Here is a 26,792-nt window from a genome sequence, read left to right as displayed (position 1 = left end):
TATGTATCTTTTAAAATTCATGCTTGAAATATATATGAAAAAATAACCCCCAAACTACAAAATTCTTTAATGTTGATAAAGACTGTGGTCAATTACGCATGGATGAATAAATCAAGGTATAGCGAAGAGAGTTCCATAAGCATTAACCAAACCAATTGTAAAATTACAATGTATAAAGTAAAATTGCGCATAAATGTAAGTAATATAACTACACATTCCAATTGTGGATTAGCAAAGCAAAAAACAGAGGGCATAAAATAGAACAATGCCTATGAAAGATTTACATTGCAATAGTCAAACTGTCTTATTCGTGGGAGGAATTTTCTCTGTATAAGGAAATCATTTCATGTATATCTTTTTTTGTATTTTTTTTAACGGGAACTTGCACCGGCTATCCGTAGGTATACACTGGATAAACATTCGGACTGAAGCAGAATATCATGTGTGAGTTTCTGTTTATCTTTTGTATCAGATGAGGTATCGAGCCCCTACCCAGGGAAAATAATAAATAAAAGAACCAATTTACAAAGATAGTAGTTGGTAGAAATTATGAAGTGGGAGCAGGATTTGAGGGTGGAGCCCGGAGAACTTGCTTTAGTAAGCGTGCAGCGAATCGTTGAGTGATTCCACCAACCAAACGCCCTCCCAATCTCCGTGCTCCTGGTTCTTGCAGAACCTGGTTCGGTAAAAAAGCTTCTTGGGTCAGCTTATATATGAGTATACTTGCTTTTCGAAAGCAAAACAACAAAATACTATTTTCATCGACTATGGATTGAAATGGGGCTAACTCATAATATGATACACTACGGATCACAGTCCACCTTTTCCCTTTCACATCAATCACTTCTGCATAAACGATTATTCAGATGAGAAAGAATCCCAAACATCCAATATCATATTTTCACCTCCAATCTTACTTTAAACCAGAGTTCAAGAATCATTGGCATATTTCTGGGGGAATTGAAATCAAACCATGTGTGAGATACTGTCAAATCTCAGTGAGTTCATACTGCTTATAGATTGAGTGAAACATGTAAGTTGGGTTCCACTTCAGGGGACAACCCCTATGGATATACACACAAAACTTGAATCCAATGAGTGGATTTATTTTGTAAGTATTGACAACACCTTAGGCTGGTTAGGAAGTCTAGTTGATTGACAATAACTAGACCAGATATCTCTGTCCTTGGGATCGTGATTGTTTTTATTAGTTCCAAAATTCCCAAGGTGATGGTCATTAGTCAGCTGTTCATTAGTTTGAAATTTCTCTTCCCTTGGGATTGTGGTTCATACTTCATACACAGAGATATTGTTAAATATATCAATGCTGTTTATGCCGAGTGAGAATATCATAGAGATCTATTATAGGTTACTGATTTTTTGTCATTTGATTACACAAAAAAATAAGAACAAAAAATAGGTCTTGAACCAATTTAAAGTCTACATAGAACGTAGCAGGACGTATCAGTTGTGAGCTAATTGCGGCATAGAGAATGGTGAGAGAACTAAGATCTAAACATTCCCATCTCCTGGGGTTCATTTGCAATGTTAATGCACCTAATCATGTTGTTTTGAATTCAAAGCATAATTCACAGATCATGGCATATAAAATCCCCACTTCGCAACAATGATTTGACCTTTTGGGAAAATCTGCTGATTACTTGGCTAATTTCTTTAGAGGGTATGGATTAGTTCCAGAAATCGTTATATTTGTGACAAGCTAATAACATAACACATACTAGCTCAAGTTTTATAGTTTTTGATTATTCAAGATATTCAGAGGCTCAGAGCATAACTATTTGAATTACCTCTCACGGTGGATTAACAATACATGAATGTTATTCCCGAACACTGTGATTTTAGATGTAATGTTACCCAGACTTCAGGGAGGTATTGCAGTTTGCGTAAAGTAAAAACTTAAAGAACGCGATAAATTCTAACCTGAAGTATGGGCAGCAAAATACTGGGATCAAAATTATTTGAGGATTGTAGAAGCGCCCATATCCTGAATACCTGTGCCCTAAGCTCCAGCATACTTTCCTGTTCAGCGATGTTAATTGCAAATGGACTGGTTGCATTAGCATTATAGATAAGAGACCGTACAAGATCAGGCATAGAGTTGTATGATTCAAGCACAGAACCCAGGACAATAGCTTCAGTAGCGCGAGCAGTTTCTTTAATTACCAAAACCCTCAGCTCTTCACCATCAGCACCCAACAATAGTTTGAGAACAGGTTGCAAAGCATCTTTGGCAGAGAAATCTCGGTCTTTCTTCCCTTGGACTAGCAAGTTTTCGAATCTATTCCACCTGGGCAAAAACAATGAAAGTAAGCTTCTAATTCTGCCAATGACTCGGGAGAATAGCATATACACTACACCAGAACTGAACAATTTAGACTATACATGCCTGAATCTCCCATCCTTGAAAAGCAACTCAATAAGTGCATCTCTCAGATATGGATTCGGATCTGTAAGAAGCCTTTTAGCAAAATATGGATATGATGCAGCCAGCACCTTGAAATTAGGGTCAGCATATAGAGCTAAACCTTCTAGAACAGTGAGAGACCTCAAAATCAAGGCATAATAAGCTGGCACTGCAAAAATACGTCAAGTAGAAATAGCAATCAGAAATAGAGATGAAAGTATAATAGCTGTAGATAATATTTGAATTATGTGAATAAACAACCTAGCACCAGAACTCCTTAGCTAACATAAATTGCTACAGATTTCTAATTTACAACAACCGGTTAAATATGAACTGATTTCAATTCAACATTTAGAACAATTACCACCTGCTACAGATTATATATGTACTACAGACAAGTGGCAACAATAATGCCGTATAAATATGGGTGAATTTGGCCTCCTTTACTATGATAGAAAGTGGCTAGATCTTTGCTACTCTGGACTTCATACTTTTTACTTGAGTCAAGGATTTATAAGAAGATTATGCTTCAGGCTATCAAATGAATGCATACACATAAACACAAGCCACATTTATGCATACAACAGAATTAAGCCAAATACTAAACCTTCATTCAACTCATCATCTCAGAATTATGAATTTTGAGATGCAACTGTATTCAGACATCAAATTGTCATTTGAGTTCTATCAGGAGTCTAAATGTAGTACATTGGACAGTTAATTTCAGTGGCATCAGGGATTTTTCTTGCTGCAATGATGAACAATGCTTTTTCTTCAAGCCAGTTTTCACTAATATTAATCCGTATTTAACATATAAACCAAACCAGCACTCACTTTCAGGAAACCACATTCTCAGGTATTGTTCATCAGCCAGGAAACAGTAGCTGAAGACAGCTTTCTACATCATTATGGCCCAAATACTCTCCTCTATTTTCCTATACTCAAGCCCATCTGGCAATCAACTTTTCAACAATGATATAGCCTAAAAATTTCTTCCTCTGCGTGAAGTAGGAGTCACAATGTTCTCACATAGACTTGACCTATCAAATGCAGTCAATATAGATGATTTCAAGGAAAGTAAATCCTTACCGTTGAACGGATATTGATAGAAGACAGCACCCAAACCATCCACAATTGTCTTGAAGTTGAGCTCACTCACAGTTGAATTTAGAGCATCATCAAAGAAGTTTCTTAGCGCTGGTACAATAGGAGATACATCTACATCAGGGGACAAGAAGTCTAAGACATAATAATCACGTGCCATAGCCTCATAGTCTCGATTAACCATGTGCACAACATGACCAATTATCGCAGATCTTGCTTGTTCAGGAGTCTCACTCATCATTCCAAAATCAAGAAAAGCAAGCTTCCCATCAGGTGTCGCTAAGAGGTTCCCTGGATGAGGATCAGCATGAAAATAGCCATACTCAAGCAGCTGCCTAAGACAGCATTGAATCCCGGTGTTTACCAGATCCAGAACTTTGAGCCCCTGCCTCTCAATGGCATCTTGCTCATTTAGTTTGACCCCTTCAACCCACTCCATAGTTAGCACCTTTCCACTCGTGTAGTCCCAGAAAATATCTGGAACAAGAACATCTTCTTTGTTGGCATACAACTTTTTAAATCTCCTTGCATTTTGACCCTCCTGCATAGACCTGTCAAAATTAACATTCAAACCTACTAGCTTTCTAGATCATACTACTAAATGAAGGGCATAGGGTGTATCCTAATAGACACCATGTGCAATATTACTACAAACTTGGATGAGCTTCAAGGAAATAGAAATAATCTGAAAATCTACCTGCACATAATTGAGTTCTTGGTAAACCCTTCTACCGAATTCGTCTATAAGAGCGACAACATCACTTGAAATTATATCAACGTACTTATTTATAAGAAATCCTAAGCCTCGTATCAGATAAAAATCTAGCCCTATCGCTGCTTCAATACCAGGTCTTTGCACCTTCACAGCAACAATCTGCCCGGAAAACTTCAGTCGTGCCTTGTAAACTTGGCCTAGACTGGCAGCAGCAATTGGAGATGCAGATATTGATGAGTAAATAGAATCAAGTGGACATCCCAACTCTTTCTCAATACATGAAAATGCTTCTTCATCTGGAAATGTCGGTAATGCATCCTACTCCAACAACAAAAAGAAAATCACCACGACATTTAATCAACTTAGCAACAATATCAGGTAACGCCTAAGTTATATCGTCCTGATTCTAGTACTTCCCTAGTGTCAACAAGAGAAGAAAAAAATACTAAGTTAATAAGACTGCAATTCGAAAATGTGATGGCTCAAAGTTGCATTATTGATGCTTGAAGAAATAGACAGATTTTGGTTCAAAGCCGAAGACTTGGAAGACTTAAAAGCAAAAAAAAGCAGTTTGTGAAAGCTAATTTTGCATTGATTTACTTTAATGTTTTCCCCCTTAAAACCCACTTGATGATCTTGAACTTAAATATCATCATTTCAAGGATTTTGTCTGACATTAAATAAAGTGCAGTGAATAATTGTTTAGAAAAATATAATTCGACTAGAATTTATATGCTTATAAGACATTATAATGAATCTCTTTCAACATGAAGCAAGTTCACTTGTACCTTTGTCCTGTGGAGAAAACAGGAGACCTCATAAAACATTTTCTTAACACAGAGGATCGATTAAATGAATAAGTAAGTATACAAGCTTTTGCAATTAAAAGTTACAATTATTGTTCCAAAAGCAGATGTGAAACTTTCTATGAACATTTCATACTAAAGTAATAAAAAATTGATGGCATCTTTCATCTCACCAATGAAAGACAATCCTGATCAATGCATCATCACACAAAATACATTTCCCTTTAATCTGATTTGTCAATACTCATATAAAAAAAATCGATAAACCAGGATTAATTGTAAATGAAATATACGGTACCTGCAACTGAGAAAGCTCCTCGATATATATTGGTGGGCACAAATCTGGCCTCGTGGACAAGCCCTGTCCAATTTTGACAAAAGTAGGTCCCAATCTGGTGAAAGTCTTTCTGAGCTCAACAGCCCGCAATCTCTGGTTCCTATCAAGCAGGCCGTTGACTCGGTCCAGCCACAGATTTAGAGCAAATGTACCCAATCCTGCGAAAATCTCCACCGCCCTGCCCACCACCTTGACTGGTCGGGAGCCATACATACGGGTCAAATCTTCTGGGCTGTAGATAGAAGCATTAACGGCACGGGCCATCGCCCTGGCTTCTGCTTGCATATCGTCAGCTCGGTCTCTGGAAAGAGCTGCGGACGTGGAGGAGTCATCTCTCACACGCAGGACAACAGAACCGGCATTCTCCCCACCTCCCGTCCCGCCTCCACCTCCGCCTCTGAGGGCAGGCACGGGTCTCGACTTCTCCACCAGCGCCGCTCTGGTCGGCCTATCTTTCCACGTTGGTGTCCTACGATTCAGTCTGGTGGCACCGACGCAGCAAGGCACAGTGATTGAGGTGGAATTCATAGGCGCACGAGCGTCGGGAATTCCAGCTAACTTCTTTACTTCTAGTCTTCAAATGAATATAATTATCACAAAAACTACACGAAAACTTATTACTTTTATGTTAAAATATTTGTTTTCATTGTAATTATAAATGTAATAATAGGGCGTATTAACCCGTACTACTCGTTGAATAATTGGCAGGTTGATTGATTATTACCTTACAATAACTCTGGATCACAAGTGATCTTGTTGTAATAATTGCAAAAGACAACACTTGTGCTAGTGTAAAGATAATATGGGAAACCCAGTTTCAAGTGTTTGGGGACTTGGGTCATCTTCCTTGGGATAAATACACGCACAAGACCACATGTCATTTACATATTCTTTACACTTTCACCAACTAACATTGATAGATATAAGCCACAACAAAAGGTAAGAATAACGTTACGACTTAAAGAAGACGAACGAAGAGAAACCCAAAACCCAATCGAAGCACTAATTAGCCTGGAAATCCAAGAAGAGGTGCAATTTTTGTAGAAGCAGCTCACGTGTTCCATACAGAGGCTTACTGCTTATGATCCATTCCTTCTCAAGAACTCCCGCTTTGTCACTATTCAGCATCTCATCGTGAAAAGCAGAAACGATTAGATAAATTGAACTTCTCAAAATGTCAGCCAATGCATATGCTTTGGCATAAACATGGCTGCCTCTTATTTTTCCCATGGTGCTACTCGTTGACTCTCGTCTCCCTGTGTTCATGGTTGCCCATTTGATTCCAGTAGGACCCATGAGATCATGTGTGGATGGTATGTTGGTCCTTTTCCCGATGAGAATTTCCACAGCTAACAGACAAGATAGCAATGTTAGAGATCACAGCAGTATTGCTCCCTGACCGTTGAGCAACACCAGACCTGTCCTCCTTGTGTGATCGTGCAGTCAAGGAGGCAACAATTCGTGCACACCATGAGCAAAGCTGAAAATAGTTGTCAACAAATTAGCTTCATTTCCCCTTTAAATGTGGCACTCGAAGTTTGCTACGATATGCCCACACACTATAAAGCTAGTAGATTAATTTATCCAGTAATCCATGCTACTATTGAATGTGTAAATAAGAGGGTATCCATATTGATGCACTACTCATCAAAAGCGTTTCAATCAAAATGTGTGCTGTTGGTTGGGGGAACTAACTAATGATCCAATAAGTTCAAGGGAACTAACTAACTATCCAAATGTTTAGCAATCTTTATTCATAGCGATGTTGATCAGGTTTCCTAGGTGCCAAATAATAAACTCTTTCAGAGTTACTAAACATAGCGCAGTACGAAGGGTATGAGTGCTGGTTTTCATCACATTTTTTGTGTAGGGTCTTGATTAGGTTGGATATGATATTTTATCTGGCTTAATCCTTCATTTAGTGTGAAGGATGCAGCCCAAAATTCTTTGTCCATGCCCATATATAATGGATAAATAAATGCATCTCGTTTCTCCAATGTACTCCTCCCACATCTCACCTACCTCCACAGTTGATATACCCTCAGTTCTCCACCATATATAATGGATAAAAGCATCTTGTTGATGTGACACAAAATCACTTGTGATGCAAAATGAAAGGGAGGAGAGGAATGAGAGGGAAGCGAGACAAGGAGAAATGGGGTGCCAAGTGGTAAAATGAAACCCAAACGCTGGACTGGCATTGGGGAAGGGAAGCCAAAGACAAGCAGATAAGCTACAAAGGGCTGGCAAAGGACAAGTGCTGCAGCTGCAGGGGTAACTATTGGAAAAGGAGGGAGGGAGAGGAGTAGGAGAAGAGGCAAGAAAGTAGCGTAGCTTGGAGTTAGAAGTTGTACGGCGGGAAGGTGATACAAAGATGATGAGAAAAATGAAAGGAAGAGGCAATACTCATAACTCAATACAATGTTATACATGTTAGATACCCTATCTTCAATCACATGTACAAAATATGTCACTAATTATCACCAATGATTTTTTATCTACCAAAATCTAATCATTTATCACTCTACAAAAACCACTCCATTATACCACCAGCCACTAAATGCAGTTTTTGAGTTCCTAGTTCTATTAAAACAAGCTAATTTAATCAGAACTCCAGTTTTGCTTCATAACTCTCAAATTTCAGAGTGCTCAAGGTTGAATGTTACACTTGAAAAGTGAATATAAATATAGAATATATAGCACAAAACAGCAAATTCCAAATAAATGAAAAAATATGATCTGATCACGCATCTGCACCATTAGCAAACAATACATTCCTAGATAAGTTCATGATCCTATAATTCAGAACTTGGATGATTATCACTTGTTGGGTGTGATCCCGGACATTGATAATCTGATATTATACCTGGGAGTCATAAAATGATTCTGAAAGTCTCAAAACCACAAGCTGGTTAGTTGTCGGAGTTAACTGATAAGACAACTGCAGCGAGTTACAAGCTGATGAACTCTCTACACCTTCAGCAAGTTTTTTAGTGAAGTTTTCCAGAGGCCCCAGGCATGCAGATATAATTCTTTTATAAGTTTCGGCTGTTTCCTCAAAGAATGCAACTCGACGCCACGTATCAACATTATTCTCACACAACATACAGAGATCAAGATAAGCAAGATGTTACAAAAGAGAGATTGGCGTGCTTTCCTCAAGTGTCACTAAAAGTTGCTCACTTGGATTTGTCTCTGCTGCAGCTGATTCTTTTGGAGGTGCAAATACAAACCTCTTTGTGTGAAGCACCTGTACAGAAACACTATGGTTAACAGACTAAGTAAAAAGAAAGGACTCAAACTAGAAGCATTGAAGGATTTATAAGGGTTCAAACAGCACAACAAAACAGAAGTAGCAACAATGAGCTAGCTGGCGGAGAAACCTGGTGTAGGAGGTCACTCAATTCCCAACCAAAAATCACTAGAAAACTTCCAAAGTAGAATATAATCTGTTCAACAACAAACTTTCTCCCTGAGGCTTGGCTTCTGTACTCAGCAGGTAGGAAAAATGCCAGTGAACCTGATAACAAGTAACCAGCAGCTGAAAGCCTTAAAGCTTGTCCAACAGCTAGAGGAAGTCCCATCTTAAAGCTAAAGAAAGGAGGGCGCTGTTAAGTGTTAACACAAGCAGATAGATCAGTATATTGCGTTAAACGAGACAATAGTTCTCAATTTATGGAAATGGATATCATATATGAGAGGAAATAAATGATCAATACTACGGAATGTTCAGCATAGTCAAACCTCGAAGTTAGATTTTATAATATGATAAATAACCATTTATAGCAGATAATGGATATGGCTTTTTGTTTTAGTTTCAGCGAAGGAACATACTCATAGTCTTAGTAAAAATAATAGCGTGGAACAAACTACATTCATCAATTCGAATTGTTGGTGGGCGTCACACAGAACTATGGGTAATTTCTTTAAACATTGAGCAAGCTTCCCACATCTTTATAATTATCTCATATTCAAAAAACATAATAATGATAATCCCATAATTCCCAACAAACGAATTTCAATATATAAAGCATAATGAAACATGTAATAAATTTCTATATATAATATGCTCTCTAATCTTGACTTTTTGAATCACGATTCCTCCTAATTCATCTGGCTCAGGTTCCCTCATCGATAACATTTTGAGATGACTATTCGTGGCAAGCTCCATGAGAGATTGTTCTAGGATCTTTAATCTAACCCGTATCCCCAAGACAATTTCAAGGGAATTCATATTGTTTTGCACGTTTTCTGTTTGGTAAACTGACCAAAAATACAAAGAAATGTTTGGAGATAAAGAAACAGCGGATACCTGAATAATCGGGAAGCGCAAAACCCACCGTTGCTTGTAAATATAATGCAAAGCATAAAACAGGCCCATCATAAAACCTCTAAACCCCAAAATTCCAACTAACCCAGGTCTCTTACAGGCAACCAGGATTTGGAAGGATTTCATGGGATTTGGATTTCAAAATCTTATTTTTACTGTTTGGAACAATAAACATCGCAACCCCAGCAGATGCAAATAGCAAACAAAGCCCCGCAACGGCGAACACGCTCACGAACAAAGCAAAGCTCAACCAATCTCCAACTTCTTCTTCGATTCCGAATAATTTTGAACGCCGGGAACAAAAATAAGGCGGAGCAAGGCAAGAGAAACATCGATAGTCGAAGCAACGTAAAGGAAATGAGGAGAGGAAAGAAAAACGATGGAGATGGAAATAAGGAGGAGGGAAAAGTGGATGGCAAGGAAAGAAAGCAATGAGAGAAAAGTGGGAGTGAAAGGTTTCGCTGTGAAGGGGGAAAGGAAAATGGTCTTAAAGATGAAGAATGTGCAAGTAGATTGAAGGAATTGCCATACTAAGAAGCTTAAAAAGCGGTCTTTGATTATGGTGATACGGGTTTCTCCTCCACCACCACCGCCGCCGCCGCCGTCCTTGTCTTTGAAGAGCGTCCGTTCGATGGAGGCGGAGATTGGCATTCTGGCGAGGGTTCGAAGTGCAGCAGCGCGCGTGTTTACTGCTAGGCAATGAAGTTTTTGGTGGGGTTTTTGCCAATTCAGCTCTACTTCTCAACGATGAAGAGCCCGTTTGTCGTCGATACGTGGCTGTGAGAGTAGGATGCGCCCTGGATTGTCAGAGTGAGGACTCGACGGATCGTCAATAGCAGACCGAAGCGGCATATTCCACACAGAAGAATTTTGATTTGTCATGAATTTTGACGTAATCAACCTGGAACAGAGATATGACAATCAAAGATAGCTGCAACAAATTGATTACCGAAGATAACCAGAAGGAACGATGGTCGATCGAAATCAAATCAGAGAATGAAGCGAAAGCACTACCGATACCATATTATAGAACTAAAATTAAAGCTAAATTCCTTAACTAACTAAATATCAATTAACCAACTATTAATAGTCTAATAATATCGCAAATCCTCTCATTCCCGCCACCGGTACATTTTTCGCGCCACTGTCTGCAGAATAAATACATAATTTCCGATTCTTTTTCCCTAATTTATTTGTCCCCATCGCTGAAAATATTCGGATCCGAGTGCAAGCTCATTCGACGATGTCAACTGTCGCCAGTCGCCGCTCATTGCCGGCGGAAGATCATTTGCCTGAGAAAGGACGAGGGGCCACGCCTCGAAAACGCCGATCGAGATCCGATCCAGACAGCGTAACACCATCTAGAAGGAAGATTCCTAAGTCGCATGGCTTATGCGACGTGTGCAACAGCCCTGACAATGTGTCAAGTGATTGTGGGCTTGGGCCATACACAATCAGTTGGACAACTTGCAGTGCCGTGAAGACTGGAAACACAAGGACAAACTATATATATAGTTGCACTCCAGGATTTGAGTGGGATCGGAAGAAACTCGTTTGACAAAGGATACAAAGAGAGGACACTGCATAGAGAGAGATTGAGAAATTGAGGGAATAATCTCAATTGTAATTCAACGTAACTCTTGGTTATGCACTTGTAAAACTCTCGGTTATATCAATAAAAGAAAGCTGCTCCGTTTTTTCCCGTGGACGTAGGCTATTAAAAGCCGAACCACGTAACTCGATCGCATTTCTTTTTTCTTTGTGTATTTTCATAGTCTCGTTTCATTGTGCGTGCATGTACATGAACTGTGGTGCTTGATCGGTTATTCCTAACAATTGGCGCCGTCTGTGGGAATCGAACCCACGACCACCAAGATCAAGAAGATGGGTTCTATGAAATACGATATTGAAAAGTTTTCAGGAAGCAATGACTTTGGCCTTTGGAGAATCAAGATGAAAGCCATATTGATACAGCAGGGATTGGTAGAAGCTCTCAAGGGTGAAGATGCGATACCAGGTGATTCGAAAGAAAAGGTGCAAATTCTTGCCAAAGCACAAAGTGCCATCATCTTGTGCCTCGGAGATAAACCGCTCAGGGAAGTATCAAAAGAAACTTCGGCTGCTGGCATGTGGAACAAACTCGAAAATCTGTACATGACCAAATCCCTAGCCAACCGCCTGTATATGAAGCAACGTCTATATTCATTCAAGATCGGAGATGAAAAAAATATATCTGCTCAAATTGATGAATTCATCAAAATTCTGGACGATCTTGAGAATATAGATGTCAAGATGGAAGATGAGGATAAGGCTCTAATCCTGTTAAACTCCTTTCCAAGCTCATATGAAAATTTACGAGATGCCATGCTATATGGCAGAGAACAGACCATCTCACTAGAAGAAGTTCAGTCGGCAGTACAAGCCAAGGAACTACAGAAGAAGATTCAGTCTAATGGACGTGTGCAAGGTGAAAGCCTCACAATTCGTGGAAGAAATGATCTGAGATCCTCAAAATCTGACAGAAACCGGTCAAGATCCAAAAGCAAAAACGGATATAAATGTTTTCACTGCCACAAGGAAGGACATTATAAAAGGAATTGTCCTGATATGAGAAAACAATCACAAGAAAAACCAAAGGAGAATGCCGAAGCTGCTGTGGCTTGTGATGGCTATGAGTCTGCAGAAGTACTCTCAATATCAGAACAAAGCACTTGCAACGATTGGATACTTGATTCGGGGTGCTCATTCTATATGTGCCCTTCCAGATCATGGTTTGAAACCTTCACTGAAATTGAAGAAGGTTTGGTACTACTGGGAAATGACATATCATGCAAAGTGACGGGTATTGGTTCCATAAGACTCAAGTTGCATGATGGAATGGAAAGAATTCTAAGTGAGGTGAGATATGTACCTGATCTTAAAAGAAACTTGATCTCTCTAGGAACACTTGACTCAAGTGGATATACTTACAAAGCTGAAAGTGGCATTCTCAAGATTCAAAAGGGGTCACTAGTGATCATGAAAGGACTCAAGAGGAATTCTCTGTACATACTTCAAGGGTCAACAGTGATAGGCAAGTCTGTTGTGGCTCAAACCACTAAAGATGTATCAAAACTTTGGCACCTCAGGCTGGGTCATGTAAGTGAGCAAGGACTAGTCCATCTATCAAAGCAGAACCTATTGTGTGGAGATCAAATTCACTACCTGGACCAGTGTGAGTATTGCATCCTTGGAAAAGCTAAAAGAGTAAAGTTCACAAAAGGAAGTCATACCACAACGAGACCTTTTGAATATGTACACTCAGACTTATGGGGCCCCTCGAGAACCCCGACACATGCTGGAGGAAAGTACTTCATGTCCATTGTTGATGACTTCTCAAGAAGAGTGTGGGTCTTTGTACTTAAAACAAAAGATGAGGCATTGATCAAGTTCAACGAATGGCTCATTGTGACTGAAAATAAACAAGACAAGAAACTCAAATACTTAAGGACGGATAATGGTCTGGAGTACCTGTCACAAGAATTCAAGGAGCTGTGCAGAACCAAGGGAATCACCAGACACATGACAGTTAGTGGTACCCCTCAACAAAATGGACTGTCAGAAAGAATGAACCGCACTCTTCTTGAAAGAGTAAGATGCATGATGTTAAACGCTGGTCTTCCAAAGACTTTTTGGGGAGAAGCCATTACCACGGCATGCTATCTAATAAACAGATGTCCGTCCAGTGCAATCAATTTTAAAACCCCAATGGAATTGTGGAATAACAAACCAGCGAATTATTCAAAACTGAGAGTCTTCGGGTGTCTAGCCTATGCACATGTTAAGCAAGATAAGCTGGAAGCAAGGGCTAGGAAGTGCATCTTCATTGGATACCCTGAAAGGGTAAAAGGGTACAAAGTCTGGAATCTAGAAGGCAATGGTTCGAAGTGCTTCTATACCAGAGACATAACTTTTGATGAGTCCAAAATGGGCTATCAGCAGAAAACAAATGCCCCTGGAGGAAGCAGACTAGTCATTGATGATATACAAGTTGAGGTGGAGCCCACAAGAGTCACCCCAACTGTGGAAAATGAGATGAGTCTTGAATCAAGTCCGAATCAAGAAGTGCAAACTCATCAGACAGAACAAGATTTGAGATCCTACAAGTTGGCCAGGGATAGACAAAGGAGGGAAATAAAACCTCCGGACAAGTTTGGGCATGCTGATATGATTTATTATGCTCTGACGGTAGCAGAACAATTGGAGCTTGATGAACCAAATTCATACAAGGAAGCAGTATCAGGAAAGAATGGACCTAGGTGGATCAAAGCCATGGACGAAGAGATGACCTCTCTGTACAAAAACAAAACTTGGAAGCTTGTGGATAAACCTAAAAACCAAAGAGTGGTTGGATGCAAATGGATATATAAAGTTAAAGAAGGAATGCCTGGTGAGGAAAAGACAAGATATAAGGCACGGCTAGTTGCAAAAGGTTTCACTCAACGACGAGGAATAGATTTCAACGAAATATTCTCTCCCGTGGTTAAACATTCCTCCATCAGGATGATTCTATCCTTAACAGCACAACTAAACCTTGAGCTCGAGCAACTTGATGTGAAGACTGCGTTCCTCCATGGAGAACTTGAGGAAACAATCTATATGAACCAACCTGAGGGCTATATCAATCCCGAAACAAGTGGAAAGGTGTGCCAACTTACAAAATCTCTTTATGGACTTAAGCAAAGTCCAAGGCAATGGTATAAGAGATTTGATGAGTTCATGCTGAACAATAACTTCATGAGGTGCAGCTATGACAACTGTGTATACATAAACAAACAAGAAAATAAGATCAAAACTTACCTCCTCTTGTATGTTGATGATATGCTAGTGGCCAGCACAAGTAAGACCAACATGGAAGCTGTTAAACAACTTCTGAGCTCAGAATTTGATATGTAGCAACTAGGAGAAGCCAAAAGAATCCTAGGTATGGAGATCAAGAGGGATAGGAACAAAAACAGACTTTTCTTGTGCCAAAACTCATACATACGCAAAGTACTTCATAGGTTTAACATGTATGAGTCCAAACCAGCCGCTATACCTATGCCTCAGCATCTCAAACTCTCTCGGGATCAATCCCCTACTACAGAGGAAGAAAAAGAAAACATGCTACACATCCCTTATGCCAGTGGAGTTGGGAGTGTTATGTATGGAATGGTTTGTAGCAGGCCTGACTTATCTTACAGCATGAGTGTTGTGTCAAGGTATATGGCAAATCCGAGTGAAACCCATTGGCATGCCCTAAAGGGAGTGTTGAAATACTTGAATGGATCAGCAAATATTGGACTGTTGTTTGAAAAACAGAATGACCCAGAGAATCCTATAGCTGGATATGTGGAATCTGATTTTGCTGGGAACATAGACACAAGGAAATCTCTTTCAGGCTTCACATTCACTATGTATGGCACAGCCGTGAGCTGGAAAGCTACATTACAATCGGTTGTAGCTCTGTCAACCACAGAATCAGAATACATAGCTCTCTCAGAAAAGATTAAAGAGGCACTATGGTTGAAGGGAATGGTGTCTGAATTAGGCATACCTCAGGACAAGGTTGTAGTGCATTGCGACAACCAAAGTGCAATACACCTATCCAAACACCAAGTGTATCATGAAAGATCTAAACACATAGACGTTAAGCTACATTTTGTTAAAGATGTGACGTCTAAAGGAGAAGTCCAGGTGAAGAAGATTGATACAAAAGACAACCCAGCTGATATGATGACAAAGCCACTGCCACTAGCTAAATTCGTGCACTGCATGAACTTAGTAAAGGCAGTAAAATTGGAACTGAACTGATAAAAGGAAGGGAGCAGCCAAGCTTGGAGTCAAGGTGGAGATTGTTGGGATATTCGGTGACTCTCAAGTTATGGGCTGCAACAATGTGTCAAGTGATTGTGGGCTTGGGCCATACACAATCAGTTGGACAACTTGCAGTGCCGTGAAGACTGGAAACACAAGGACAAACTATATATATAGTTGCACTCCAGGATTTGAGAGGGATCGGAAGAAACACGCTTGACAAAGAATACAAAGAGAGGACACTGCATAGAGAGAGATTGAGAAATTGAGGGAATAATCTCAATTGTAATTCAACGTAACTCTTGGTTATGCACTTGTAAAACTCTCGGTTATATCAATAAAAGAAAGCTGCTCCGTTTTTTCCCGTGGACGTAGGCTATTAAAAGCCGAACCACGTAACTCGATCGCATTTCTTTTTTCTTTGTGTATTTTCATAGTCTCGTTTCATTGTGCGTGCATGTACATGAACTGTGGTGCTTGATTGGTTATTCCTAACAGATGGTTGATATATTAGTAGATGTGGAGCAATTGAGAGTGGTAAACGAGGCGCTGCACGTATCTACCGCTCCAAAGATTGCCGTGTGCCGTGAAAATGAGCAAAGCATGATTTTAGATTTTTGCAAGAAATATGTAAAGCAAGAGAAGGCTGGGAGTATGTATATTTCTGGATGCCCTGGAACTGGAAAGTCTTTATCCGTAGAGATTGTTAAAGAGACCCTTGTTAATTGGGCAAATGAGTTACCCATTTGGAGCAATTGTTAAATTGTTTGTAGTTAAGACTCAAGTCCACGTGATGAATAAGTGTTAGATGATAATTACCTTACGGACTTTATGTTTTTCACTTTGCTATCAATGTGTTGACTGGCACCCCACTAGAACCTAACAATTACTAGAAAAATTTTACGCAAGAACTGAATGTGTTACTTTTTGATAAAGCTTTAGAACTTAAGACATTATCATTGGTGTATTGTGGCTGCAAATTAGAACGATAGATTATGGGAGTGATATATTTTCTCAAATTTGTGCCTAAAATCGTCTTGTTTTAAATATTAATTGAAACTTTCAGTTGGTCTAATTCCATCTTACATGGTTTTTAAGCTGCTGTTCTTTTTTCCTAAAATGATTATATTCAGGATTTGATACATTCGAAAATGGGGTTTTTTTCTCCAGCCAGTTGTTCTTTTCAATTTTTGATGTAAGAAATAAACTGGAAATAAACTTCATGGATGTTCCATATGTCTGACATTGTGTTTTACATGTTGGTTGTTAAGTGGTCAACAATGTACTATCCTAAAGCGTTCTCTTTTCCTTTCACCCTTTTTGTATATCTGAGGAAAATTCCTTTGTTTATTCCTCAAATCAGGAACAAATACAGCCTCCAGATATTTTGTCAATGAATTGCATGTTTCATGCACAGACAACTGAAATTTTCAGCAAGGTACACCAATTTTTGAGATTATTTTATTTCTAGCTGATTAAGAATAAATTTTCTAACATTCTTTTATTGCCCTACAGGTTTTCAGAAAACATTGCCCACAGAAGGAGCCAAAATTTTCTAAGTTACCTCTACAGCTTCTTCATGACTTGTATTCTCAAAAGCTGGCACTGGATGTGAAGACGATGTAAGAATCAGATATTAGCATTCTCATGTCTAAGTTTTATGAGTTCTCATGTTTATCCAGAACATTGCTTGGTTGCCTGTAAATGTTTAGTGTCCAAGAGTGGTGAAGGATTTCTAATTCTGAGTATTGTCTAAGCATTAATTTATCATTGTTTGTTCCTAATTAGCAATCATGGTCGACAGATTAGTGATTGTTGATGAATTGGATTATTTGATTACCCAAGACAGAACTATGCTTCAAGATCTTTTCATGCTAACAACATTGCCATTTTCCAGATGTATTTTGCTAGGTACGTGTGGGATAATCAAAACAACTAATATGTTAAAATCTTCGTTTTTTTAACTGCTTTGCCTTTTGTCTACAGGCATCGCGAATGCTATTGACTTAGCAAACAGGTTTATGCCAAAACTTCGATGTTTGAACTGTGAGAATTTGTCTTTTTATCTGGTTATTTTCCAAAAGCTTAAGATTCATTCGTTATGCTGGAGGTTGCTCCAGAAAATAGAAGAGTAGATACTTTGCTTGAATATGTCACCAATTTTTTATCCATCGGCTGTAAACACCCATTTTTTTATTTCCAAATTACTATTGATGAAATATTTTACTACTTGCATTTGATAGCTATATTGGTACTAATGGCTATAATCGTTCCTCCAATTCCCCTGACTTGGGTTTTTCGTAGATTAATGGGTTCACAGATTAAAGTTTCTTGCAAGATGCTCCATCTTGCTTCCTCACTTTCAAGCTTAAGCATCTATTAAAATTTGGTTACCTATGTCGTTGTCAGAAGACAGAAGTTACTCAGTCCAGCCGTCTAATGGCTCAAGATAGTCGTCCTTTCTCTTTTATCTGAGTAGATGTTAGAAATTTGACATAATTCAGTCAGCTTGTCTCCTGGTGGAAACATATTGACTCCTGGATCTTCTTCCTCTCTGCTAGGTAAACCTGCGGTAATAACATTTCGATCTTATTCCAAGGATCAGATCATTAAGATTCTTAAAGACAGACTGAGGGTAAGCCTTTTTAACTTATTACACACCCAGAGGGCAGAGAGAGTTTATTAGTTTGGTCGAATCTTTATATTATGTGCTCAATAGAAAGAATTTAATCCTGCCACTTAACTCCACATTAGATCACGTATAGAAGATGTAGTCACATGTTGTTTAGTGGATGAAGGCATATTTTGCGACATAAGACCACCAAAACACTGAAGTTGACTGAAGGACTTTCTGCACTTCCTATTTGGAAAATGCTATCTTAATTACGAAACAATTTCAATTAGCTTATATCGAAGAGAAAGCAAAACATATGGAAATAAATATCATTTTGCCAATTAGGGATGCATTTATATTTGAGATCATTCTAATCTGGCTGCAATTTCAACAGGCACTTGCTTATACTGTTGTCCAGCCACAAGCCATTGAACTCTGTGCTGGGGTGTGTTTCATCTTTAAGCCCTTTGGATAATAAAGAGTGTCGTACAGGCTATTTGCAATTCTAAGCACGTCGCTATTATTTTTCTTCTTCTTTATTTAAAACTTCCTGGAAGATTCACGTGTGTCCCTCAAGGGTCAAGAGATTGCTAAATTTCCATTGCTTGTGTTGCTGCAGAGAGTTGCTGCAGCATCTGGAGATATGAGGAAGGCTCTTTCTATTTGCAGGTTGGCATCTGATTCCTACATTCACCAATTTTTAATCCCCCTTAATTTTTTCTTTATTTAATTCTTAGCACCATGTAGTAACACAAATCTGCAACAGTATAAAATACTGCATTGGACAAGATGGATTATTTTGAAGTTGGTAGCGCCTATGTCACTCATGAATTACGGTCTTATTTTCATGTTTCTATTACAGGAGTGCTATTGGAATGCTAGAAGATGAGGTAAGAGAATCTATCCATAGCGAGAATTTGTCATCAACTGGAAATAATGGCAATCAACAGAAATCTGCTGATTTTGATTGGTTGACTAGTCAAGTGAATAATCTGGTAAACGTCTTATAGCAAATGAATATTTTAAGTTTCCTTTTGTTGTAGTTGCAAAACCCTATACAGCCATCATGAAGATAATTTCTCGATATTTTTTCCTTTATATCATGTTCCACTGTTGAGTCTTCCATGACCAGAACAAGTCGTTTTCTGGAATCACTTTCTTGTATTTGTACAAAGGAAAGTCATTTTCCTGTGAAAGACATGCTTTCATATCTATGACGATGGCTTCTTGCTGATATCCTGCCTCGTGGAAAGTTATCTCAAATTACGAAGTTAATAGATTATATCACTTAGGTGAGATTATATCACTTAGGTGCCATCATGAAATCAACTATACAGCCTTATCAAAAAATTAGGTGTTGGAGTTATGACCTTGTAACCAACCTTATATTATTGCAGCACTTATAGCTTGCTCATTCTTTAACTGAGAAGGGCGAGTAGAGTAACCATGTGCTTCTTTCGAAGTCCACACAAATCCAATATTTAGTGTTGCATATTAGTTAATTTTCTGTGCTTGTCTGCTTGTGCAAATATTTCAAGAGGATAAATATATAAGTCAAGGGTGCTTGTGGTTAAGAAACTTCACTATGGAGCATTGGTATGGGTATGAATAAACTTTTGGAGTGAAATGAGAAATCAGTCCATATCCTCCATTATATATTTAAGAAACCAGTGTTACTAATCTCTTGGCAAATTTATACACTCATCAGCACTCCACTGCCAAGGAATCCCCTCCACCAGCTCCATTCAGTATTCTTGTAGCCTGCATGGTGCCCCACTAGCTTTTAATAAAATTTATTTGCTGTCCTCACTTTTAACCACAGCCTACAGGCAATCCACTTTCTCTTATGGTTTTGATCTTGTTATAGGTGAGGATAGATCATGTTGCTGCTGCATTATCAAAAACATTTAAATCACCTGCAGTAGACACTATTCAATCTCTACCACAACATCAACAGGTAAGCTTCACTGAGATGACATCACTCAATAAAAATATTTTTTAGCTGTAAAATTATCATATGCCTAGATATGAAATATATGAAGCGGCCAGTGAATTTTTCGTTGCCTATGTTTATGTTTTCTACTGAATGTTGAATGACTAATTCTGCAGATCATACTTTGCTCCGCTGTGAAACTTTTCCGAGCAGGGAAGAAGGATACAACTGTTGGCGAGGTGTGGTTTCTAAAATTAGGACAGTATAAGAAATTTCTATGGTATCATTTAATGAAAGTCTCTTTAACTATGCTGCAGCTGAACAAATTTTACAGGGATGTGTGCAAAACAACCTCAATCCCACCGGTGAGCATTATGGAACTTTCAAGTATGTGTAGAGTGTTGGGTGATCAGGTAAACTACTCGTACAAGATGAGAATATCTATAAACATATATAATGGAACATCAACATTATTGTATTCTGTAGAAATTGGAAGACTGCATGAGCTTATGAGCACGAACCTATTTTCAGGGAATCATCGAACTAGGACAATCACGAGAAGAAAACAAAAGACGAGTAGCATTAAAAGTAGATTCAGCAGACATTGCTTTTGCTTTGCGGGTTAGTTGTTCCTGATATCTTTGACTTGAAAGGATATTGCTATGGATAAGCTGTTATTTCAAGACACACGCTAATTGTTAATGACATAACAAAATCCATTAATTTCATTTTTGTAGCTTGTACTTATAGCTTCAGTGTTTTTATTTTTTATTTTTAAAAAAGAAGAAGCATCAGTATTTTTACTGTAATGAAACATTTTTTTCAGTTTATTTTCTTTCTAGATTCTATTGTCCTTGACATATACTTAAAACCAAAGGAATTTGAAATGCATACAAAATCCTTCAAGCGAAACAGTTGCTTTTCATGACTTTCATGTGCCTTTGTCGAGGACAATAACATCTTTGTTGTAATTTTGCTAATTATGGAACAGGGAGTTCTTTTCTTTTGCAATTGTCTGCAGTAAACTTTCAAGAAGCATGATTCTTTGGAGGTTATTGGGTGGCTCATTCTTTGCCTGAAGATCAAATATGAAGAGATAAAGTTAGTAAACTGAACTATCTACTTCAATATATTTATTTATGTAACATTTCTCAGGTTGGTCGCATTTAAACTTTTGCATAGCCTTAAATATGTTGGAAACTTGTTGAGAACAAATAGTACCGGAGAAAATTTCATTTGAAATAATAATGCAGCTTACTCCACTGCCAATAGGCTTAAGAGTCCCTTTGCTTTGGGCGTTGTATTCTGCCTTTTCTTAAAAAAATTACATTTGTTTTTGTCGATAGTTTTTCATACCTTGGTTTTTACCCTATCACGTGTATTTTCACCTTTACTAGCTATAATATAATTTAGCTCATTCTTTCATGTGAACAGGTGTTCCAAGGACTAAGACTCCAAGTCCTACCTTGCTCGATATCTCATGAATTCAATAGTCCGGCATCTATTTTCGAACTGTACATGAAAATGAAGGGAAAGCATTTTGCGCCAATCGAATCTTCAGAAATTGTTGTAGGCTGCGGCATTTGCTATGTTTTTATCGAAGATTTTCCATATTTAAGAATATAGGATAACAAAATCCAAAATTTTGAGAACATCAGATGGAAAGTATGATGTAACTTGTTTCATTGAAGAAGTATATGAAAAAAAATTATCAAATTTTTGAGAACTATATGACAAAAAAAATTATCAAATTAAACATTATAGAAAAGATAATAAAATATTAAAAATAATTTATGTCAACATCATTATCCAACAAAAATGATCAATTATTCGAGTCGGATATGAATATGATTTTTTAAGAGTTGTCTTCATCTCTATACCCGAAAATCTTCATACTTTAGTACTTATTTATTTAATTGAATAAAAAATCTATTTCATACTTTTTTCCATTCAAATCGAATAAAATTCTCCTTCGATTGCTGAGGGATTGTCATCCCTCCATATTATGTTAAATTGACTTTATTTTAATAATATATATTGAAATGAAGAATGTAATTTCTTTTTCAGAATTTGCAAATTCATTACTAATATTATTATCAGTCGACAATTTTTTGCGTCGACGACTTTTGAGTTCCTTCGTCAGTTGGTTTTTCTTCGGGAAAAAGATAAGAAAATGGATTAAAAATAAAATAGAAAATATTTATATATAAACATCCAAACAACCCCTCCGTTTTCTCACAATTTGTTGGCACTCAGTCGAGTGGGATTGCGTGAAATCTCATTTGTTGTTTGGGTTTACGGTGTGCTCCTATCTTTATATAAAGGGGTATACAATAATCAGCTCCCTTTCGTTTCTAGGGCGGAAATTTCTTGAATTCGCGGCTTACTTGGAACGCGATTGTAGACATGGAGGCTTCTTCTGTGGTGATCAAGGTGTTTTTCGAATGATCTATTGGCTTTTAGTGTAATTTTTTGTGTTTTTTTCCTGGGATGTGATATGTATGGGTGCGTTGACTGTGTCGGCGAGGTATTAGCGAATTGTTCTTTATCGTGTTTTCTTTTTCCCCGATATGTTATGCGTTTATTGGAATGGGTTTTCGTTTTTCCGTATCGATTCTTCTTGGATGTTAAAATCCGCGGCTGATTTTGATACTTCGTCATGTCTTGAAAAGCACTACCCTGTGGTTGCTTAGCCATCGTTCTACGTTCATCTCTCTTACTTTTTTTTACTGACGTTGATGGTTTTCAGTTCATACTCTCTTGTTCTTTGATTTCTGATACTGTCGAAATCTTCACTCTAGTTTGTGCCTTGGTAAGGCTGAGATAAAAATTTTCACAAAAATGCGTTCCCTTTAGTTTGACCCTTTTAACGTACGAGCATACCTTGACAGAGTTTCTAGATTTGGAACTTTGCCTGTGATTGTTTGATTTCAGTACCTATTTAATGTGGACTCAATTTACCCAGAGTGTCCCTCTTTGGTTTGGTATGGATGTGGCCGTTCTCAAATTTGATTTTTAGTAATTCTTTTTTTTGGGCATTCATGATCATCAATTGATTTATGATGCGTTGTCACTAGTGAAGCATTCTAGATTTGAATAATTTAATAATATTTATTTCAGTTCCTGAATAAGCACTGATGATTGTAAAGATGATGTCAGCTGCTTTGCCTACTATCTAATACCTTTGATGTTAACTTGCTATTCACTTTGCCAGAAGTCATTTGGTTTTCAGCTTATGTTTAATGTTTCTTTCGATGTCTACAAATTATACGTTTCTAGTTGTATTTACACCTTGTATTGTCTAATTTTTCCTGATCTCCATTCTTAACAATTTTTATAGGTCAAATATGGTGATATTCTCAGACGTTTCAATGCCAAGATTGTTGATGGGGAACTGGATCTTAGTATAGGTGGACTGACTGAGAAGATCTTTTCCCTCTTTAACTTTGCTCCTGACACAGAAATCATGCTTACTTATGTTGATGAAGATGGAGATTCGGTGGCTCTTGTTGATGATGATGATCTCTGTGATGTGGTGAAGCAGTCCCTGAATCCATTGAGAATTACTGTTAAACTAAATGCTGAAAAGAATGGTACCCCGTTTTCTCTGTCAACTGGAACTTCTACTCCCTTGAGGTCCCCTCGAGTGAAACAATCATTTCAAAATCCTATTGCCGGAGTGTCTGATATTCTGAAAACTGTCCCGGAGCCCTTACGTGAGACACTTGTGAATCTCTCAACTGATTTGGTATCAAAAGTGTCTTCTACTGCTCCAGGTATATCTCCAGGTGCTACAGAGCTTATTAATTACTTCTCCAAAGTGGGCTTGTCGTACTTAGACCAGCTTGCAGAATCCCAAACTAGAGTGCAGCCTAGCGCACAGAGTGACGTCCCTGAAAACAGTCCCGCTATACCTGAATCGAAAGACTCAGATTCCTCTCGGGTTGATCCTAACATAACTGTGGTCCCATCAGTCGGGAAATCTAAAAAACAATCCTTCAAGAGTGACGAGATTCCACCAAAGCTTCATCTCGAAGCGACTGCGAAGAATAACGAGGTTAAAGCTCAAAGTTCAATTGGAGGAACCATGTATGCATCATCTTCTAAGGCGCCTGGCACTAATGCTGTGGCTGGGCCACTCAACTCAAAGAGTACCGACATTGGGCAGTTTGAAAGTTCAGCACCTGAAAATCCTAATCCAAGGGTTGTACATCTTAGTGTCGGTAAGAAAGAGAAGGCCAAGATGATAAATGACTGTAATCTTGATGAGAAGTCGCATTTAACCTTTTCTCATCAGCCACCTGTTGCAAACGCTGGGACTGTTGGTGTTTCTGATCCTTTGAAGGGAAACTCTCTAAATGGAAGAACCGGATGTGTATTCCCTATTGGTTTTGAGAATCCTCTGGATTCACATCTGTCCCCTAATCCTGGTAGTTCTAATAAATTTCCAGTCTCAAGTTTCACTTACGAGTGCCCATTTTCCGGAATACCAGTGGAAAATGTCTCAGCTACTCCACCACAACATGTTCCTCTGGCAGTCGCATTTAACAGGAGCAGAATTCAAAATGATGGTTGTGGGACTATATTTCATCGGGGTGTTCGTTGTGATGGTTGTGGAGTGCATCCTATAACTGGTCCGAGGTTCAAGTCTAAAATGTAAGAACTAATATGGCGACTAATTTGTCTTTTACTAATATATCTCTTAGACAGGTTCTCCAGATGGTAATCACTAAACTTGTATTCTGCAGAAAGGTGGACTATGATTTGTGTAGTATCTGCTTTGAAGCAATGGGAAATGACAATGACTATTTCAGATTAGATTACCCAGCAATTAATAGACACTGGTTGTCCTTCAAGGGATTTCATGATCATGTATGTTTATTCTGCAATGATTTTGTCTCTTCATTTTTTCTTAGCTAATTTGTTCTTATTGTCCTTGTTCCGAGCGGTGTTTCCTTAAAAGTACCTTTTGTGTTGTACCAAATTAGCATGCCAGACGGTGTACGGCTTCACCACAAATCAAAAGGGGTCATAAAGTTAAACCAGGTGGATCCAAGCTAGACAGTCGCTTCATCCAGGATGTCAATATACCAGATGGTACTGCTGTAGCACCTTTAATTCCATTTACAAAGATTTGGAGAATGAGGAACAATGGCACACTTGCATGGCCCCAGAAAACACAACTTGTTTGGATAGGTGGAGATCAATTGAGCAATTTATTGTCAGTTGAACTTGAGGTGAGTTATCCTTGTTTTGGTTTCATAGAATTTCTAAGGCTCTGGGTGGTCTTCTTTTTGGGTTTGTCGTACTTTTATTCCCAGGAGGTGTTTCTCAACATTCTCTTGTTGGATCATTGGCTAATTTTAGTGTCCATTCGAAGGGTGAATGCATGCATTGGAATGGACGGTACAGACTGTGTACTGTTTACTGTTTTAATTATTATTATTTATTATGGCTGTTATTTATTCTTTTTCTTTTTGGTCTGGGAACGATGATGTAACTATTATATCAATGCATGTCCACTTTAATCTTTAAAGATCTTTTGATTTTCAAAATTAAATTCTTACCCATGTGTGGTTTTGTATTATGACAGATTCCTGCAACTGGTTTTGCTGTTGACCACGAACTTGATGTTGCTATGGATTTTATTTCTCCTGATCTTCCAGGCCGTTATATCTCTTACTGGAGAATGGCTTCACCTTCTGGCCAAAAGTTTGGGCAACGTGTTTGGGTTCTTATCCAGGTTGGTCATTGGTGAAAGCCCAGTTTAGTTTCTGAAGTTGTGTCATGACTTATATTTTTTTACCAGGATTGTGAGTCTGGTTCTTTTATGCATGAATATAGGTTGATGCTACTTTAAAAGAGACGCCACGTGTTGGTGTTCAGGGTTTGAACCTAAATTTACCCCCTGTGAACAGTGTCTTGAATGGTCCTGAAATTATTAATATGGACTTGACTAACCTGGTGGAAGATAGCCGCCAGGAGCCTGATAACTTCAACAAGATGGTGGAAATAGTTGATCCAGTATTTCGTATGCCACTGCCGAACAATGAACAGGAGATGAAGTTTCCCATCACTGATAGCTTACTTGTAGGAAATGGTGCGTCAAGCTCTGCTTTTCCTACCCCAACTTCTGAAACATATCCTATCATCGATCTGTCTGAGATAGCACCACCAGCATTCTCTACTCCTACACCATCTGTCATTTATTCTTCGGCACCATCTGGTGGGAACACAGTGGCATATACAGAAGAGCTTCCCGTAAAGGAAGAAGTAGAGAATAAACTTCTGAGGGAACTTGAGGAGATGGGCTTCAAACAGGTCGATTTAAACAAGGAGATCCTGAGAATGAATGAGTATGATCTGGAGCAAGCTGTGGACGATCTCTGTGAAGTTGCTGGGTGGGATCCTATGCTGGACGAACTCCAGGAGATGGTGAGTTACATCTAAATAAACTCTTCCACCCCCCCCCCCCTCTGTGCTTGTTAATTTTATTCGGTTTCGTTTATAATTTTTTTTAACATAGAGTTTTGATGCAGGGTTTTCATGATACGGAAATGAACAAGAAACTGTTGAAGAAGAATAACGGAAGCATCAAACGTGTAGTTATGGATCTCATCGCTGGAGAAGAGCAGCAGTAAATACATTTGGTATATTATTATCTATGTGGCCCGTGGGGTGCATGAATATTAT

At 38.4% G+C, this 26,792-nt stretch overlaps 3 protein-coding genes across 7 annotated transcripts; 2 read left to right on the top strand and 1 right to left on the bottom strand.

Moving 5' to 3' along the window:
• Positions 1–125: 125 nt before the first annotated feature.
• Positions 126–11,150, bottom strand: LOC140972928 (protein ACTIVITY OF BC1 COMPLEX KINASE 3, chloroplastic-like). 4 transcript variants are annotated; one of them, XM_073435408.1, is made up of 10 exons: positions 9,700–11,150; positions 8,728–8,995; positions 8,254–8,637; positions 6,464–6,867; positions 5,349–5,956; positions 4,227–4,562; positions 3,515–4,070; positions 2,408–2,594; positions 1,942–2,308; positions 126–676 (listed from the first exon to the last, which is right to left on the bottom strand). In XM_073435408.1, the coding sequence occupies exons 4-10, from the start codon at positions 6,681–6,683 to the stop codon at positions 548–550; spliced, it is 2,403 nt and encodes an 800-aa protein (XP_073291509.1). In that variant the 5' UTR covers positions 6,684–6,867; positions 8,254–8,637; positions 8,728–8,995; positions 9,700–11,150; the 3' UTR covers positions 126–547. The 4 variants fall into 4 exon arrangements, with proteins under 4 accessions (XP_073291509.1, XP_073291510.1, XP_073291511.1 ...); XM_073435409.1 differs by lacking the exons at positions 8,254–8,637; positions 8,728–8,995; positions 9,700–11,150 and having other exon boundaries at positions 6,343–6,862; XM_073435410.1 differs by lacking the exons at positions 8,254–8,637; positions 8,728–8,995; positions 9,700–11,150 and having other exon boundaries at positions 5,349–5,961; positions 6,464–6,613.
• A 3,616-nt stretch (positions 11,151–14,766) lies between these two features.
• On the top strand, positions 14,767–21,792 carry LOC140974640 (cell division control protein 6 homolog B-like). The gene is made up of 16 exons (XM_073438189.1): positions 14,767–15,528; positions 16,051–16,290; positions 16,916–16,990; positions 17,068–17,174; positions 17,357–17,463; positions 17,539–17,598; positions 18,114–18,187; positions 18,561–18,611; positions 18,786–18,835; positions 19,029–19,161; positions 20,034–20,123; positions 20,276–20,338; positions 20,417–20,512; positions 20,631–20,720; positions 21,091–21,200; positions 21,534–21,792. The coding sequence occupies exons 1-15, from the start codon at positions 14,767–14,769 to the stop codon at positions 21,121–21,123; spliced, it is 2,031 nt and encodes a 676-aa protein (XP_073294290.1). The 3' UTR covers positions 21,124–21,200; positions 21,534–21,792.
• A 528-nt stretch (positions 21,793–22,320) lies between these two features.
• LOC140972927 (protein JOKA2-like) lies at positions 22,321–26,784 on the top strand. Of its 2 annotated transcripts, none has more exons than XM_073435407.1 (7): positions 22,321–22,532; positions 23,440–24,755; positions 24,848–24,971; positions 25,088–25,336; positions 25,693–25,842; positions 25,944–26,534; positions 26,628–26,767. In XM_073435407.1, exons 1-7 carry the CDS (start codon positions 22,506–22,508, stop codon positions 26,631–26,633), a joined length of 2,463 nt encoding a protein of 820 aa, XP_073291508.1. In that variant the 5' UTR covers positions 22,321–22,505; the 3' UTR covers positions 26,634–26,767. The 2 variants fall into 2 exon arrangements, with proteins under 2 accessions (XP_073291508.1, XP_073291507.1); XM_073435406.1 differs by having other exon boundaries at positions 22,322–22,532; positions 26,639–26,784.
• Positions 26,785–26,792: the final 8 nt, after the last annotated feature.

Source organism: Primulina huaijiensis, chromosome 3 (genome assembly GCF_012295235.1).
Source record: "Primulina huaijiensis isolate GDHJ02 chromosome 3, ASM1229523v2, whole genome shotgun sequence".
In the NCBI taxonomy this organism is placed as follows: domain Eukaryota; kingdom Viridiplantae; phylum Streptophyta; class Magnoliopsida; order Lamiales; family Gesneriaceae; genus Primulina; species Primulina huaijiensis.
This window is presented reverse-complemented; position numbering and strand designations above follow the sequence as displayed.